The sequence below is a fragment of the Trachymyrmex septentrionalis genome, unplaced genomic scaffold (genome assembly GCF_001594115.1).
Source record: "Trachymyrmex septentrionalis isolate Tsep2-gDNA-1 unplaced genomic scaffold, Tsep1.0 scaffold334, whole genome shotgun sequence".
Classification (NCBI taxonomy): domain Eukaryota; kingdom Metazoa; phylum Arthropoda; class Insecta; order Hymenoptera; family Formicidae; genus Trachymyrmex; species Trachymyrmex septentrionalis.
Window position 1 is genome coordinate 3866 of NW_017305499.1, and position 18433 is coordinate 22298.

Here is an 18433-nt window from a genome sequence, read left to right on the forward strand (position 1 = left end):
AGTTGTTTAAAGAAAAGAATTTTTTCTAAAATTTGAAACAATTTTTGTTAAACAAAACTAGACATTTTTATTATAATAAAAAAATTCTACGTAGAAGAAAAGATGAAGTAGCAAGGAACATACTTACTGTAAACATTTTAATCAGATCAATTAAATAGTGTTCGGAATATTGCGACTACCGATTTTGAAAACACTTCAACACTTTCGAGAAAAGTATTTAAAGTTTTAAATGTAAATATCACAAAATTTGAGATCGAGATTTTTCTTGTGCGCATCTTTAGTTGGGACTACTTTTAGCGCTAGCCAGGAACAATGGCGTGGACGTAGTAGTTTTCTGTTCCCTTTGGGGTGCTTGATTAATGTGAATCCCCTTGCCTCTCACAATTTAGTTATTTAAAGATTGGCATAGATTCTAGTTGGATAGATATTCAGAAATAAATTTGGTTGATCGCGCGACATAAGTTTCCTGCGCAATATTAATTAGAAAATATTTTATTCACATTTTATTTTATTTTGTTTCAATAATTAATTAATATTACATTTATATTTTGTTTCTGTTGTATCTTTTTATTTCTTTATTTTTATTTTTATTACTCATGTTAATTATGTTTCTTTATAACGCTTATTAATAATATTTAAGACTATATTGTAAGCCTATATTATAGGTAGAGAAGAAGATGGTATTATGATACCCCAGTTACATTTTACACAATAACTTTGTTAATAATCAATATTTAAATTTAAAACTGGATGGTAAATGGGGAAAAACTGGTAATATATTCTTTCAAAAAAATAGCCTTAAAATATTAGTTTTGTTTAGAAAACAGTATTTGGTTACAAAATTAACAAAAAAGTAAAAAATTTTTAAATGTATGCAAATGAATGTTTATACATTCACATTAACTTCTATATATAAACTGCTCAGTATTAAAAATCTCAGTATTAAAAATAGTATTCGTAATATAAATTACAGATTAACAGTATTTATAGATTAACAGTAGAACTACAATCGATTATTAAATAATTATTGATATAAAAACCTCAAAAAATAAATAATCAATATCCATAGAAGGCCACATTTCGAAGTACTTAAAGTAAAAATGCGTTATAATAAGTGCTGGCTATTGAGTATTGATATATTAGAGTCATAGTGTAACGGCGAGCTACTGAACAAATAATTCCACAATTAATCATTAGGATTTGCTATATAATAGCGGATATATTAAGGGAGACAATATATGTATATACTGGCCATAATATTGCCTTCTCCTCTACTATATTACTACGATTAACGAGCAAATGACACTCAGAATTCCCGTATCAGAAACGTAACTCCTCTTCCTACATTAATTTAACTGAACCATTAAAGTTTATACTTCACTATTTTTGCACAAAATTTTCAGATCATTATTATTAACGACTTGCTGGAGGACTTATTGGATTTTGTGTTTACGACTCGCAATGAGTTCTCATCCTGGAAAGTCTGCTGTATTATAATATATCGCGCTCAAACCTGCGTCAACAGAGTTAATTGTGCACTATTCTTATTTAAATCTTTATTCCTTTGTGCTGGATCCCTGTAATCGCTGCTCACTGTGATCTCGATGTTTGATCTCGATGTCATCGTCACTGTAGTACTGGAGGTCTTGCTATGCAGTCCTCTGTCCGTTTCCTCATCATCAAAATCCATTCTAGATGATCCAGCTGCTATCATTTGATCATGTTGTAATCTATCATCATTAATTTTCCTTCTTGGAAACACGCTATTTTCATTGTTCAGTGTCGCATTAATGTCCTTTCCAGCAGCACAATTACATGCCTTCAGAAAACTCTTTTTAAAATTGTCACTTAAAAAAGCATATAGAATCGGATTCATAGCGCTATTGCTATAACTCAGGAAACCAGCTAGCAGAAAACTTGCAATACTAATATTGGTTTGACATTGTTTTGGCGGGGTATATATCAAGGCCACTTGAGTGACCCAGTAAGGTAACCAACAGAAGACATATACAACGATAACTGTTAAGACCAGCCTGGAGACCTTTCGATGTGATCGTTTCTTCTCTTTTGATTTGTTCTTTGGACCCACTGTTCGCAGTTTTTTTATTACCAGTAAGTAGAAAACCAGTATAAATATTAAGGGAACGATGAAGCTGAAGATAAGCATGTAAAACGTAAAAGTAGTATGACCACCGTGATCGTTAGGCCAATAAATGTTGCAACTGACAACACCATCTGTGTATTCCATGGTATTTGCATAAAGAAATATCGGTATCATGAAGAGAGCGCTAGTGATCCAGGCAGAAATCGAAATTATTTTTGAGATGAAAGGCGTGCGCATCTTCGGGGATGAAATTGGGTGGCACACAGCGATGTAGCGATCAGCACTCATGATGAGTAGAAAAATGCTGCTGGTAAACTGATTGATGCTAGTCGTGATCATATACACTTTGCACATAATATTACCGAAGATCCAGCCACGTAAACTGATCGTTGTTACTAAAAATGGTATACCGATTAGGAAGCACTCGTCCGCGATCGCCAAGTTCACAATGTACATATTTGTGACAGTCTGCATCTTCGCGAAGCGTAGAACAACATAAATGACCAAAGTATTCCCAAGAAGTCCAACGATACAAACGATGGAGTAGAGTATCTGATTAATTATAGCGATAAACGATAAATTAAGTTCACAGTTTAGGAATTCCGTATCATCGTACGTTAAGTTATCGTAAGTTAAATTGTGTGTGTTATCCATTATATAGAATCTGAAATATATACAAAAACATACAATTAGTAAAAGTATGCCATACTGCGATAAGTTGCTTAAAAGATATTTAAAATTTGTTTTCTATAATATTATACCCGAAAAAAAAAACAATCATTTATATTAATGATAAATATTATAAAAGATTATACGCACAATTAGGGGATCATTTTAAAACCTGCTTTTGTCGATATTTAAAAAACTCTGCTTCCAGAGATCGCAGGACAATTTTTCTGGATGCAGTTTAATGAAACTTCTACTTTGAATTCATATGATATTTACCGTCTTATGGTCTATTATCGAGCAACCTCCCCGTAGTGCACATCGGGTAACGCGAATGTCGGCAGTATTACCCAAAATCTTGCAAAATATGCCTTCTAGGCATATTAGAGTAATGGTCAAGGTTTCATTTTAAAGAAAAAGTTTCAGATTTTTAAATGTATGTAAAATTTTCAGAATTTTAACACGACCTGCTTCTGGTCTTCGCGAAAAAGACCATTCGATCACGACTATCACGAGAAATACATGTAATTCTTTTTATACAATACAATTTCAAACTTTTTGTTATCTTAATCCTACAAATTTGGAGGCTCATGAAATCGAAGACGAAGAATGTGAGAAATATAAGACAAAAAAGATAAACGGTACGGAATACGAAAAGATATAGAAGACGTGGAAGACGAGTAATATTAAGGACAACAAAAAACGGTAGAGATAAGAGTAGCAAAGCATAAAGAGTTTTGAAAACGAAATTTGAAATAATAATGAGATAAGTCAGAGATACTAAATAGAAAAGATTAGAACGTTTGCGATTCAACTGGAGCACGCATGTTAAACTCCAGACACGTATGTATGTCGTGATTGTTGTCCATCACAATACACAAGATGATCCTTGATAAACTGTGCTGTCCTTGTGAGATAGAGCATTGCGAAAATTCTATCGCTAAACAGATAATTTAAGTGAAGCGGTGCACTAGTACTATATAATGGAAAATTTAGCACAAATTCCGATAGCGAGAGAGAAGATTGCAACAGCTACTATCGTCGCATTACATAGGTTGATCTTCGAGGATGAAGGTGACTGAGAAAATAGATGACGTTTGCGCGAATTTTCGGGTTTTGCTTTCCGAAATGCTTAGACGAATAAACGTAATAAACTTGAATATACAAAGAGGCTTACAATTGGAGATTTTGTAATCTGCTTGGCCTCGATTATACGGGAAATGCGGAATCTAAAAATCAGATGCGGAATCCGAAATCGTCAACAGTAAATTTGATAAAAATAATGAATCACGATTCGCTTAAAAAAAATTATTATAGATAACATTAAAATATTAGCTTTGGTCGAAAAAAAAAATCGTAGAAGCGCAAGTCGGCGGAATGGCTAAAAATGGCATTGAGCCATGCTCCTCTGAGTATGCCAGTCCAATAATAGTAGTTAAGAAAAAGTTTAATAATTATTGTAAGGAGGAAAACATCAAACATATAATAATAACGGGATTACCTAGAGCTAACGGACAAGTTGAAAGACTTAATCGTAACATTATTTCGGTATTGACAAAACTATTTTTAGAAAATCCAACTAAATGGTATCAGTATGCTTAAGTTGCAAGAAATATTGAATTCCATATATCATAGAAGCATCGATATAATTCCTTTTGAATTATAATGGGCACAAGAATGAGATCCAAAGAAAACCTTTACTTAAAAAGTTTACTCGAGAATACGTTTCGCGAGCAATTTAAAGAAGACCGTGAAGTATATAAAGTGAGAGTTAAAAATCAAATTCTGCGAACACAAAAAGAAAATCAGAGAACGTATAACGTATTCGACGGCAAGAGCCTTGTAAATATAACTGCAGGGATTTAGTAGCAATTAAAATGGGTTGTAAATTGCGCGCTAAGTTTTTGAATCTATATCGCATTGAAAAAGTAAACATCGATAATACATATATATAAAACGCGTCGGATCAGACGATGATCCAGGTGTAACTTGGATAGTACCTCGTAGTACCTGCGCTGAATACATGAAACCTTGGATAGTAGACTAGAATTGGAAGCATTTAGGATGAATGATTTATCATTGCCGAATTGTAGGATAGTTAATTGCCGTGTAACTGTTTCATGTATATTCTTTATTAGCTCTTAATTTCTTTCATCGACTACACTGTGGCGTTATATTTACGTGTAATGTGCGAGAAGATACAGCGAAAATTAAAAATGGTATTGTTTGAATACTCAAAAAGTATTCATACAGACGAGAAATTTAGCTTATCAAATCAGAAATACATGCAAAGCTTGTTTGTTTATGTTAGAACAGAATGTATTCATTGTATAAAATTGCTAATTAATGTTTATTTTCTATAAATAAATTTTTTTTATAACAAATTTCCTTGTAGGAATACTTTTTGCTCTCACTGTATATCATTTATATCGAAGATTTGATATCAACAACTTTATTTTTACTTACCTTCAATGGTCAGCATAGCATAAATGTGAAAAGTCGTTTCGTCAGTTATGACCCAGTCTCCGGTGGTCATTTTCAGTCCATCGTCCTTGACTAATATTTTTATAACCATCTTCTTCGTCAGATGAGCACCGAAAACGAAGATAAAACTTCTTATGATAAGAGAAAATGAACGCAATTTAGAACAAAAAATAGAATTAAACTTTTCCCAAAGATTAGATGAAAGAATATGTTTCAGGTCTTAAAGAATTTATCAGTAGAGAAAAAAATAGAACATAAGGAAATAATGTAATATCAAATGTTTAATAATTTAACAGAAAATTTGAAAAACGTACAAAAATATATTGTACTTGAATTCTGGGCTTAAAAAAGAATATAATTATTTTTAAATTCAACAAGTAGGAAATAGAAAAGAACCATGCTTCGATTGTTATGACCATTAGATACACACGTACACACACACACACACACGAGAGAGAGAGAGAGAGAGAGAGAGAGAGAGAGAGAGAGAGAGAGAGAGAGAGAGAATTTCGTTTAATGCTTAAAATTTAATAAAATTGTTTGTAAATATGTTTTTTATCACAAGATTTAAAAAATGAAATAGTAGTTTAGAATAATCATTTTTTATTTTGTATTTTATTTCGAAATATTCATCGTTGAAATTTTGTATAAACCAATCAGACTGATTGCACCGACATGCACTGAAATTAACCCTAAGAACGTAAAACCCTAGGAAATTGTATCGGCATTCGACGCATAAAAGATAACCAGAAATTTAGTCACAATAATGTGGCCAGAGAATTCGGATTTATATTCATTCAGAATTCATTTTTGTTTATTCAATAATATTTTATTTATTTAAATAAATTTATTCAATATAGTTATATATTCCAAATATTCTAGTCAAGATAACCAGAAATTCAGTCACAATAACCAGAATTCTGATTTATAATCATTCAGAATTCATTTTGTCTATTCAATAAAATTCTTTAATCTCTTATTAATAACATTAACTATAAATTCTAGACGATAATCGTTACCTAGCAACATGTTAATGCATAGTTCAATATTTTTGCTATAGAATATAGGATGAGATAGTAAAATGGAATGGTTTACTAGACTATAGAGTTCATATATAATGTTATTAATGAAAGATTCAAGAATTTATTTGATAACAAATTAAATATTCATAAAAATACAGATAAAGAACTTTTATTGAAAAAAAAGATTTTATGATGATCTCATATGTTAAAGATATATTAGAAGTGTCAACATCTTTTATTATAAATCTATAACAGTAAGATTCCGCACGCTGAATAAACTGAGATCAATTTATAAGAGTTCAAAAAGATAAAACCGAGTTAGTTCACAACAGCAATGTTATTTACAAAATTACTTGTAAAAATTGTGACATCTCATACGTTGGTCAGATTAAGAGACAATTACAAATTAGAATTTTTGTTTATTAATTTCACGTTGACCTCAAAATGCGTAATAGTTGTTTACCATTCAAATTTCACTGTTTTAATTTTGAATTTATTAAAATAAGTCATTGATAATTGATATTTGTCAATTTTTATCATGTGATCTATTTTGACAAATAAAAATGAGCGTGGAGTATCAGCATGAAAAACACCTTAAGAATACACACTCACTGCGTCGATTCGCGAATTGGTGAGATATGCACCGCGAGCAGAGGATCGTTGGGTATATCGAACGTAGAAGTGCGAGTCGAATGCAGTGCCTGTTTCATTATGAAACTGCTGTTTCTGTAGAACCATCGAAGTTAACTTTTGATGTTAAAATCTCGTTCCATTATTGCGTTCGAACGAAAGCACTTCGGCTCCTTTCACTTCTTTATTGAAAGAGATTCTTCTGTTACAGCTGAAGAAAATTCTGATGCGATTTCGTCAATCATGGTCGATTATTCAAGATGATTAATCCACGACGACGTAATAAACATGCAACTCGAATAATCGGTGAAATGTGAGTAAAGCGACAATGTCAGCCTCGCGAAGTGATGCGGGAGCAAACTAAAATCGTCACATATACGCATGTGTTGGCGATTGCGCAGATCCGCATTTTCTGTTAATCAATAAAAACCTCAAATATAAAATGATATGTAAATTTAAAAGACATTTAAAAGATGTCTTAAAATTTTTTAATGTTTTTCACTTTCAGAATATTATTTTTCTTTTGGAGCATGTGTAGCTATTAATGTTATCGACTGTGTAACATATTTATTATTGAGAAATCCGACATAACACGCATATAAAAAAACCGAGACATCTTCAAGAAAACCTTAAAGATATTTTTTAAAGTCTTAAAGATATCTTAAAAGACATTTTTAAGATGTCTTATATATCTCAATTTTGAACATTTTATTGTCTGGGATATATTATCCTTGGAGAGAAAGAACTTTTACACTTGCATTTCTTTACTATCAACTGTAAATAGTACAGTTAGTTATCCCAGTAAACGAATAAATTGAAATGAATAGAAATGAATTCATTTCGACATTTCCGAATTCGCGCTTCTGATTTTTCTAATCGTATATGCTTCAGCAGTACATATACTAAAATTGAATAGAAATATTTCTATTTTTCAATCGAAATGTGTGTGTGTGAATATAAAAATACAAAAGGATTCATTGCGTAGTCAAATTTTAATCTTTCAATCTTCAATCTTAATCTTTAATATGTAGTCCGATATTGGCCTTACATTTATATATTTATTGCATTTGCATTAAAAGTTACGTTACGGTGGCTGTAATATAGATTTCCTAATCTGAATAATTGCCAATTTTAATATCTTAATTCATAGGGCAGAGAAACACTTTTTCCTATCAAATCGGATGACATCGTGACACAGTAAATTGACAATCGCCCGTGTGACACTCGAATGTGAGAAAAAAATTAAAAAAGTCCAAATATGACGCTCTAGAGCTATCACATTGTGACAACATTTAGTTCATATTAAAGCTGTGCAATATCTGTGCAATAGCTTATGAAATAGTAGTCCACAGACTATTAGTTTGCACGAAGAAATAACGTAGAGTTCTTAAAATTGAACTTAGACGTCTAATTAAAATATTATTGCTATACGAAAATTTATTAGTGTGTATATTTACGTGAGATATTGATGTAGTAGTATGTAGTGATATGTCAATGATCTATAGTTTCCACCGAGAGTTTAATCCGGATCAGAATGTGAAAACCAATCAACTACAGTCGAGTATTCCCCTGTTTACAGTCGAACGACAGGGAAATGTTCGACTATAGTTGGTTGGTTTTTATATTCTGATCCGGATTAAACCTTCGATGGAAACTAGGCCAATGATGCGTAAATCGTCTGTATGTAAGTGCTATTTACAATATGATACAAATACTAATTGTCTTTAGGATCCGCCGAGCTCTGAAAAGTGTAAACAGTAAACTTTATTATTCTTTTATCATAATTTTACGGAACGTTTCGACTAAGTTCAAATAATAAGTTTATACCTTTCAGAGCTCGTTTATTGAAATGACCTGATAGAAACTCCTTATTTAGAAGCTCCTTATTTATTGTTGAAATTTATACGAATTTATGTGAATTGTCTAATATATTTTCCATTGTAATTATTTATTTTTAAATAACTTTTCTTAATTAAAAAATTTTATTGTAATTATTATAGGAAGAATTATCACCAAACTGTAGTTTTTATTTGCCTAAATAAAAAAAGACATACATCCAATTAAAATTTAATATAAATCGTAATTGGAAGTTCTTGGTTCGAGATATTCTTCTCGAAATTTATGGTTCCAGTATTGCTGATTATTTAGCTACTAGTAAAAGAGGTAATCGTCCACCTATCAATCGACAGTTATTAGTGTGCCCGATAAATACAAAAATTTGTAATTGAGCAAATTGTATTTATTCAAAATTTTTACATAAAAAAATGCAATTATATATTTATTAAAAATTTTGAGTTTTCAAAAAATTCACAAAAAAACTATAATAATTTAACGAGTATTCATATTCATCCAAACAAAATATAAACTGAAAAAGAAAACTCCAATAAGCAATCGTTATCTCTTAACTGTGACCAATACTTTGATGATTTTAAGTAAAAAAAATGAATTTTATTTATTTTTGTCATTGTAATATTCAGATTCTATAAAGAAAACCTAGAAATTTTAAAAAATATTTTAGAAAGATATACATTTTTTTATTTATGAATCTATCTATTTAATAGAGCGCCATACATATTTTGATATAATTCCGGTTATATGACAATAATGTTATAAATATTTTATAGTTATTTTGTGTGCGACGTTCATTATGGTCTGGTGGACATAATTAAATTCCGAGACATATTATTTATTCTCAATAAAAATGTCTTTATTTAACCTATAGATTAAACAAGGAAGACGCCCATCATATAAGTCGCGCACTAAGCGCACGGTGTAATCGTAGCCATTGTTTTTATAGATTTCTGTTTTCTCTTGTAGGCTTGCAAGCTATGTGTAGATAATACAAAGTAAAAGTGAATATGAAATGAAGATATTTGTAATTATATTTAAAAAATATTCATTCAAATGGAATGAAAAAATATTTATTCATTTCTCAATGAATAAAAAAGAAATGTATTCGAATGAGTATTTTCATTCATTTTTTATTCATTTATTCGAATATTAGGTGTATTTATCGGACACACTAATAGTTATACAAAGGACTTTCCTAAGTCGCTAAGCTTAATTATGTAAAATCAATATTTAACAATTTTCAACAAAAATTTTATTAAATAAATATTTTTACCTTTTGCAAGAATGGATCAATAATTGCATTCACCCGCAAATAATTAAGGAAAAATTATTTATTAATTTTATTAATAAATTGGCGTTTAATAAAAGAAAATACATTAAGATAAAAAAACAGCGCTCTAATAAGAATGATAGTAACAAGAAAGGAAATTGGCAGACAAATGATGACGATCGAGATAATAATGAAGATGACAATCCAGATGGTGATGATGATAATGACACTTAAGATAATGATGATGATGGTAATCAGGATAATGATGATAATGAAACTGAAAAAGAAAGAAATACAGAAATCCGTAAGAATTAAAAGATCAAATGAAGAAAGAAAGATTATTGTCCAATTATTTAATAGAATTTTTTCAGATAATAGCTGTACTTACATGAATTTGTAACATTATAACATTATAAACGTTAAGATATACATTTATAATAGATTATTTCTTTACATAAGCTAATAATTCTATCTAAAAAGTTTTGGAGTTCAGATATTGGAGACCAGACTTGATATCTAAAGAAGGACTATGAATTCGGACTTGAGACTCGCAGACTTCTGGAATATGAGGAAATAGGGGACCGAAAACCCATGCAATTTTTTGATACCTTCGAGGCCTTGCCGGAAATGTCATATTCAGCCGCATCTTGTAACGCGAACTGGAGATACAATAGAGCAGCTCGCAGACATAGTGGTCAATTGGACTGACAAATTTTTTTTTGTCGTGCGAATTAACGGAAGGAACATAATATTTTTTACATTACGCTAGATCGCGTCTAAAACCCGCTATATTATTTCAGAAAGCACGGATAGCAGCAGCCCGACCGAAACGAAAAACACGAGCGGGATGTCAGCTAATAACAACCATAGCACAGAGGACGTCGACTCGGAGTGTTCCGCGGATGCACCGCCTTCTCGGGAGCGAGTCGCGGGTGCGACAAGATTGGGCAAGAGAGTTCGGTTCCCCAACCGATTGCAAGTTGGACGAAGGGAAAGAAGAATCTTTTTCTTGTATATTCGTTTTTTTTTTCGCGAGACTATTTATTTAATTTTATTTTGTACGCGTGAGACCTTATTATATGTATTTTCTTTTATTTTATTTCATATATTTGTATTCGACATTAGAGAAAATCACTTGGCGCACACATAATCAAAAATTTATTTCTGCGTTTCCCGTGTAATTCAATTCAAGGGTTATCATAAATTTTTTTTTCTATCGTTACTAAAAATATATTTATCATACTGTAGGCACAGCACTGACAGGGGAGTATTGTGGTAATTATATCGCCATTATATCAGCGGAAAATGCATCTCGCAAAAAAGTAATTGTCATCCGAAGAATATCGCGTTCTCAAAATAGCGAGAGAATACATGCAAATACCGAAGACCTGCTTAACTGTTCGAATCAGAAAAAAAGGCAGCAACCGTCGCATCTCACGAAGAAAATTAAATCACTCAATTATGTATATTTAAAATTGATAATTCGAAACTTTCTAAAACAGCAGAAAAATAGACCGTTTCCTATTGTTTTTCTTCGGGTATGAGATCAAATAAGCATCGAAGAGGCGAGCGAGGCTTCTCCGCCGGCTCTCGGTCAAGTTAAGTTAATACTCGTATATAATCTGACGCGCTCGGATTAAAGACTTTGATTCGAGACAAAATTGAATCGATTATTGGCATTGGCCACAGCATAACCATTATCTGAATCTCGTAATAACCATCCAAATTAGAACATATAAAGATCCTTTTCATAAACTATAAAATATTATTAGGTGAAACAGTAAAAAAAATTGTACCTTTTTCAATCCCCTTGGGCGTCTTCTTCTTCTTCTTCTTTTTTCCACGACAACGACACATGTCCAGCTCCAGAGCACAAAAACTTCTTCTTTTACTTAATATGACGCACGCCGAAATAATAACCACCAAACACGACGGGCGCACCAAAGCGACTGAGCTGACCTTCACTGAGCGACTAGCAGTTCGCTTGAGAGTGGGGGAAATGCGCATGCACATTCTGAAGTTCCCCTTCTCTCGTGGCCACCGTCCGATTAGTATGATTGGTCGGAGGTACCTTTGTTGTCATGACTACGATTCTAGCCAGTCTAATAAAAACTCGTATCTAATACGCCGCAGTCCGAATTTCTAGCTGTATAATTTTAAGGGCGAGAGCGCAAAATCTTGCATTATTTGTGAAATGCAAAGTACTCTTCTCTCGTGGTTGCGTGCGATTGGTCCTATTAATTCTTCGTTGTCGTGACGAGTCTAACCGGATCAACTCGTAATCGTATAGAATAAATTACGAGCTCTAAATGTGGGAGTGTAGAAACTTGCACATAATGCATAAAAAAATAAACCGACCGAAGCTTTTAATTTCTATCGAAATATCTGCTCTAAGACATTGAGCAGGGATGAAAATACTGATTCTGTTTCTAAAGTGTCTAGCATCTAAATTATTACTCACATTTTTTATTTTAAAAAACTTTTTTATTACTTGTTTAAAAAATTTTTTTTGAAAGTGTAAAGAAGAAGTAGAAGAAGAAGCTTTGATGCTCTGAAGCTATCCTGTTGTCATGAAAAGAAGAAGGAGACGCCCAAGGAGATTGAAAAAGATAAGATTTTTTTACTATTTCATTTAAAAATTTAAAACATTCTTTTAAAAGCTGTATTCTACCTCCGAGATCTGTCGTAACTGTGACTAAAAACGATTGTAACATATTTTAAAAAGATAACTAAACGATAAAAAAGATAGTTTATTACCAATTAAACTGTCTTATCAATCTACAAATTTACATGATACAATAATAAATGATTATTTGTCAAAACAAGGTAAATAAACAAACAGGCGTATGTGCGTGCTGTTCAAATGTACATTTAAAACTTTATTGGCGAATTTTCAAAGCATTATAAAGTATAAAATATGTAAAAAAAGAAAAATAAGCATCATGTGACATTACTGATATTCCGTACATACAATTTTTTTTCAAGAGACTACTGAATATTGAATAAAATACAAAACAGAAAAAATAATTGACTTTATCAGAAAATGTAAAAGAATTTATTTGTTTTCTCCTTTCTTTTTGTTTTGATTCATTATGTCAATTGATATATATCAATTAACATTAAGAACATATTCTTAAGTAATGGTCAGAAGGTTCTAGCCGTCGCTCGTTATTTATTAAAAAGTTAACCACATGAACAAATGTTAAAAATTAACTTCTTTTTTGCTTATTGTTTGTAATGTACAAAAATATGGTATATATACATGTACATATATAGGATATAGATAATTCACTGTGAATTATTTGGGCATTTGAAAGATCTAGCTTTGACCGTCATAAAAGGCTTGAATATGCTTATACTTGAATGTTTGATTTCATGTCGGTTTGAATAAAATCTTATTATTGTTTATACACGCTGCCTGCAAGAAGCGTTATTGTTCTTACATATATTGATTATTGCAAAGAATATTACTAAGGCCTCGGTGGTCTAATGGCTCGTACGGAATACAAGAGATCCGGGTTCAAGTTCCGAGGTAATATTTTTCGCAATAAATTTATTTAAAGTTTTTCAGCACATTCACACCCTTATAATATGATATCGGATTGAAGATTTAAAAATTTGCTTGTCAATTTAATTTAACTTGTGACATTATTGCAGTAGTTTAATTGCGTTTGATAAAGTCCGGAAAAATTTCGGCGCGCAGTTTTGAATAACTACAAAAATATGGTATATATGCATGTACATATATAATCTCGTCCCTTCTTCTTCTCGGGGAACTTCACTACCTAAAAAGGGATGAAGCCCTTCAAATCCTGTGAAGCGAGCAAATAAATGTATCACAGATATAGATAAACCGAGCATATATACCGCATGCCAACAAAGGATTGCCGAATAATATGAAAGAGGGATTGAATTTTTCGTTCCCTTTCTAATACGTTTATATGCTCCTCTCACGTTCTTCTCTCATGTTAGAGACAGAATGAAAAATTCATTGTGTTCGCTGCTTCTGAAACGTACCGGCCATGTCTTGCGTCGAATACTTAATTATTTATATAATTATTACGTTTACACGGCACCCTTAATCGAGGATATTCGAGGATGTTAAAAAATTCGTGATAAACTATTCGAGGATATTAAAAAATTCGCGATAAACTATACTTAGTGCGAGAATAAAAATCGTTTATTACTAATTCAAAAGAATATAATTAATTATGCATAGACGTTTCTACTTGCCTTCGAACATCATCAGTATGTTTATTACTATAATTCTCTCAATTCTTCATGGCGAGGCGGAAGAGTGACGGCTCAATCTTCTTATTCTATTGACAGAGGTTGGCAAGTCCAGTGGCAACGAATAACAGATGAAAATCTGTACAGATATCAAAATCGTTACCACAATTTTTTATAAAGAAAAATATAACGCAATCACCCGTATAGCCATGAAAGTTGTGACATCAAAAAAATAATTAAAATCGAAAGATCCGCAGATTGTTCATAGTGTGCGTAGTAAATTCGCGGCAAACATTCTGATTATTACAACGGTTAACAATCGAGTGAGTCAAAAATAATACACAATGCACAAACTGATAAATAAACGAGAGGTATTACCAACATATGTTAAAATATTGTTTAAAAATGAATATATTTCTTACAAATACATTTTTAATTATCTTTTTTTCAGTGTATATCTTATGACAAAAATGATAGAATCATATACCTATATCAATGTAATCAAAGAAGGGCGAAGCCCCCTTCCTTCCCAGCCCCGAATTTTTGAAAGATCCTAATCCTTTTAATGGGGGATTATGTAACGAAACTCCCCCAATTTCAATACGGACGCAAATAGGGAAGGGGGTTGCTAGGAGAGAGAAGCTAGATGATCGTGGAGTCTTAAATCGTAGGATCAAGTATAATCAAATACAAGGAGAATTACTTGATTAGAATCGATCAATTTCTTATGATTTGAGACTCTGCAACTGTCTACAATTTTTGTACATATATATACATATATGAGCCTCTTATTTGCTAGCGATATTATTAATTATTTGCAGGGCTGGCAGTAACAGGTTACTTGTAACGCCGTTACTTTGTTGATTGTTACCTTGTAATAATGATTTGATAATGACATTGTGAATTTTTTATGACGGTAATGGACGCTAACATTAGAGTTAGAAAAATCAATTGTTACTTGTAACGGGTCAGAAAAGTCATTCATTATTGAAAAAGATAATTTCTTTTTCCATTAATTTGTAACGCGTTACTTTTTTACTCGCATTACTTGTAACGAGTAACGTTATACGCGATACTCGTTATTTATTACCTTTTTAGTAAGTAACGCGTAATGATGACAAATTATTTTTCAAAGTGACTTTTCTAACCTTAGCACAACCTTAGCGTTTAATTAGTTACCGTCATAAAAAATTGCAATATTGTCATCAAATTATTCGCTATAGAAAGTAACGACAAAATAATTGAAAAATAACGTTTGCCAACTGATTATTTGTTACATTGACGAATTAATTTGCAATCGATCGCTTGTTTAACAAATATCATATTTGTTTTCCCTTGATTTGTTCCTATAACAAAATCATTTCTCTTAGTGTTGTATTTCTTTGCGTAATCAATACCACTGCACTGAGAAAAACGTCCAATGCTTTTGATCGGAAATAATCATTCTAATGCTTTCTCCGATCAATTTCAATCGGATTCAGGATTATCCGATGAAGTGACAAACACCTTTATCCAATGAAATGTAATTTCCGATCACATGTGAACGAATTATGAACTGTCATATGCTTATCCGTTAAAATTTCATCGGCTAAACCTACAACTTAATCGGTCATTAGACATGAACAAATAAAAAAAGAGTATTTTATCTGATCAAGTTTGATATCCGATCAATTGGAATGCGCTGGCCAATCACAGAATAATTGGTCAGATGTTCAGCGACTGTTTCCATAGGTTTTCTAGGCTGATGGCATTATCTTTAGGTCAAGCGACTACATGTTTCCAGTGCGAATATCTATTTAATTTTTATTACGTGTCTCTATTTGATATTACGCATTCGTTATTCTTGGCTGCATAAACTGCAATATCGAAAATTGCAGTATCGAAAAGAAGTATGTGACAACAAAATTTCTCCGGATATAAAAACAGTACTTGATGCTTCGAAAGTTGAGGAAGAAGTAATTCAAATCTTATAAGTAAACTTTTTTCTTGTAAAAAAATTCATATGTTAAATGATCAATGCTTGTATATTCAACTATGTGTAATTTGATCAATTAACGTTTAAAAATGCGTGCAGATACTTGATCGGACAAAATGTGATCGAATAGCCCGTCCAAAAGGTAACGAACGGACATTTCTTGTCGGACATTCCGATGAATTTATTTCCGATTAAATGTGATCGGATTTTTTTGTCCGATCACATTTAAATTAAAAAATAATCGGAAATAATCGTTTGTTACTTGAAAGAGGATTATTATAATCGGAAAAAGTCTTTATTTAAATGAAATGCGTCAATTGCCGGGGCGGGGAAACGAAGGGTTATGTAGCGCCCTACGAGTTCACTATACCAGATGGAGCAATTTGCTCCTGCGCAATCCACCACCCCTCCCCACTAATTACGTTTCTTGGAAAACGCTTGGTATTTTCCCGGGGAAGCAGATGACCTTTAACCCAGTTCGGAACTTCGCAGTATGAAGCGACACTCCGCAGTACCGTTTGCGACGTCGAACGGGACAGTCGAGCTGAACGCTCGAAGAATAGTTGCCCCGGTCTCGAAAGATTCCCTGTTTGCATAATAACGCGAAGGTAGTTGTTGCGGAGGAAGTGAGAAGTGTATTCTTGCGCGGCTACATGAGGGTTATAAAGAGAGAAAACAGATTTGAGCGAGGCGAGACGAAACGGCGGAATAAACAAATTAAATTGTTCTGCTTCCGCGTCTTCTTCGGCCCTCTCTCCCGTAATTACATCCACTCGAAGAATAGTTATCAGTAATCAGTCAAGAATTGATCGGTGTGGTGCAGATTAGCGGACTGCGCAGACGAAGCGGACTGCAAAGAAACTTATCTCTAAGGTAAAATTTAACCAAAATCGATGTGTAAAAAGGAGACGCCAATTTGATCACGGTTTAAAAACGTATTGCCGACAGTGTCCGTGTGCTTTAAATAAAGTAGTCTGTCTCTTTTTACATACACGTGTCCATTTATTTCCGCGGGAGCGTGCACTTGTTGCAATATTGTTGCACTCGCGTGACGTCTCTAAGATCTGCTACACAATAAAGTCGCAATTTGTAAACCGTAAGAAATTAATCAATCATAGTCGATTATTTTTGTCATATTCAACTATGATTAGCCGATTTCTTACGGCTTGTGAATTGCGATTCTATTGTGTAGCAGGTCTTAGAGACGCCACGTGAGCGCAACAATATTGCAACAAGTGCATGCTCCCGATTCGCGAAATTAAATGGACACGTGTGTGTAAAAAGAGACAGACCACTTTATTTGACGAACATATTGAAATCATTCGCGTTTTTGTTCAATTGTGTAAAAAGCCATTATTACATGAAATAATCCTATATGTGTATGAATAAATTGTTGAATCTCGGTTTTTTAGTATACTGTATTTGGAGTGCTATTTTCGCAATAGTCAAATTTGCATGTATGATTCGCCGCATTCTTGAACGACCTCATGACTTTGAATCATTGTCATTTCAATGACAACGTTTGTATCTGTTGGCGAAAGATTGATGGTAGTCAAGTACGAAATTTTCTGCTTATCAGATTTATCATCGTATATTAAACTGTTGATATCCGACCCATATCGGCATATTTTGTAGTGCATGAGAGAGCATCCACGCTAGATCAATTTGTTGAATGGATTTAAGATTCACTGGAACTGAAATATACAAAGGCAGTAAATTTTCTACTAATCTTGGCTTTTTCGTATACAATTCTTTTTTATGTGTAATTGCGTCAAAAGTTCGCCGTCTCTTTTTCGAAATTGCATTATTATTATTGTAAAAACATTCAACTACATTTTCATTATTATCAGTTTTGTTAATAATACAATCAGCGTTGATGTCAATGTGTTGAAATATTATATCCATGGTATCATGCAGAGTATCTTTTTTGCTAGCAGTATTGACAAATTGATCAAAATTATTAAAGGCTAAGCTTGTGCATAAATTTGGTGATCGTAAAATATTTCCCGAACATAATTTGAAATTTTAAACATAATTTTTGTTGAAGTAAGAAATTTACGGCTTTTGTTTTAAATATTGAAAAATTTATTATAGTTATTAGAAGTATAAATTTTATTTCTATAATTACAGTTTTATAATACAGTTTCGAGTATATTAAACTATAGATAGAATTTTGCTTAATTCTGGTATCGCCAAAATAT

The 18433-nt window shown here is 32.1% G+C and overlaps 1 protein-coding gene across 4 annotated transcripts; it reads right to left on the bottom strand.

Moving 5' to 3' along the window:
• Positions 1–1078: 1078 nt before the first annotated feature.
• LOC108750215 (somatostatin receptor type 2-like) lies at positions 1079–11975 on the bottom strand. Of its 4 annotated transcripts, none has more exons than XM_018489531.1 (3): positions 11824–11975; positions 5237–5345; positions 1079–2768 (listed from the first exon to the last, which is right to left on the bottom strand). In XM_018489531.1, the coding sequence occupies exon 3, from the start codon at positions 2756–2758 to the stop codon at positions 1508–1510; it is 1251 nt and encodes a 416-aa protein (XP_018345033.1). In that variant the 5' UTR covers positions 2759–2768; positions 5237–5345; positions 11824–11975; the 3' UTR covers positions 1079–1507. The 4 variants fall into 4 exon arrangements, with proteins under 4 accessions (XP_018345033.1, XP_018345032.1, XP_018345030.1 ...); XM_018489530.1 differs by having other exon boundaries at positions 5237–5348; XM_018489528.1 differs by lacking the exon at positions 11824–11975 and adding an exon at positions 6889–7236.
• Positions 11976–18433: the final 6458 nt, after the last annotated feature.

Coding starts and splice junctions, on each gene's coding strand:
- LOC108750215 (XM_018489531.1), bottom strand. CDS start 2,758: ATGGATAACACACACAATTTAACTTACGATAACTTAACGTACGATGAT.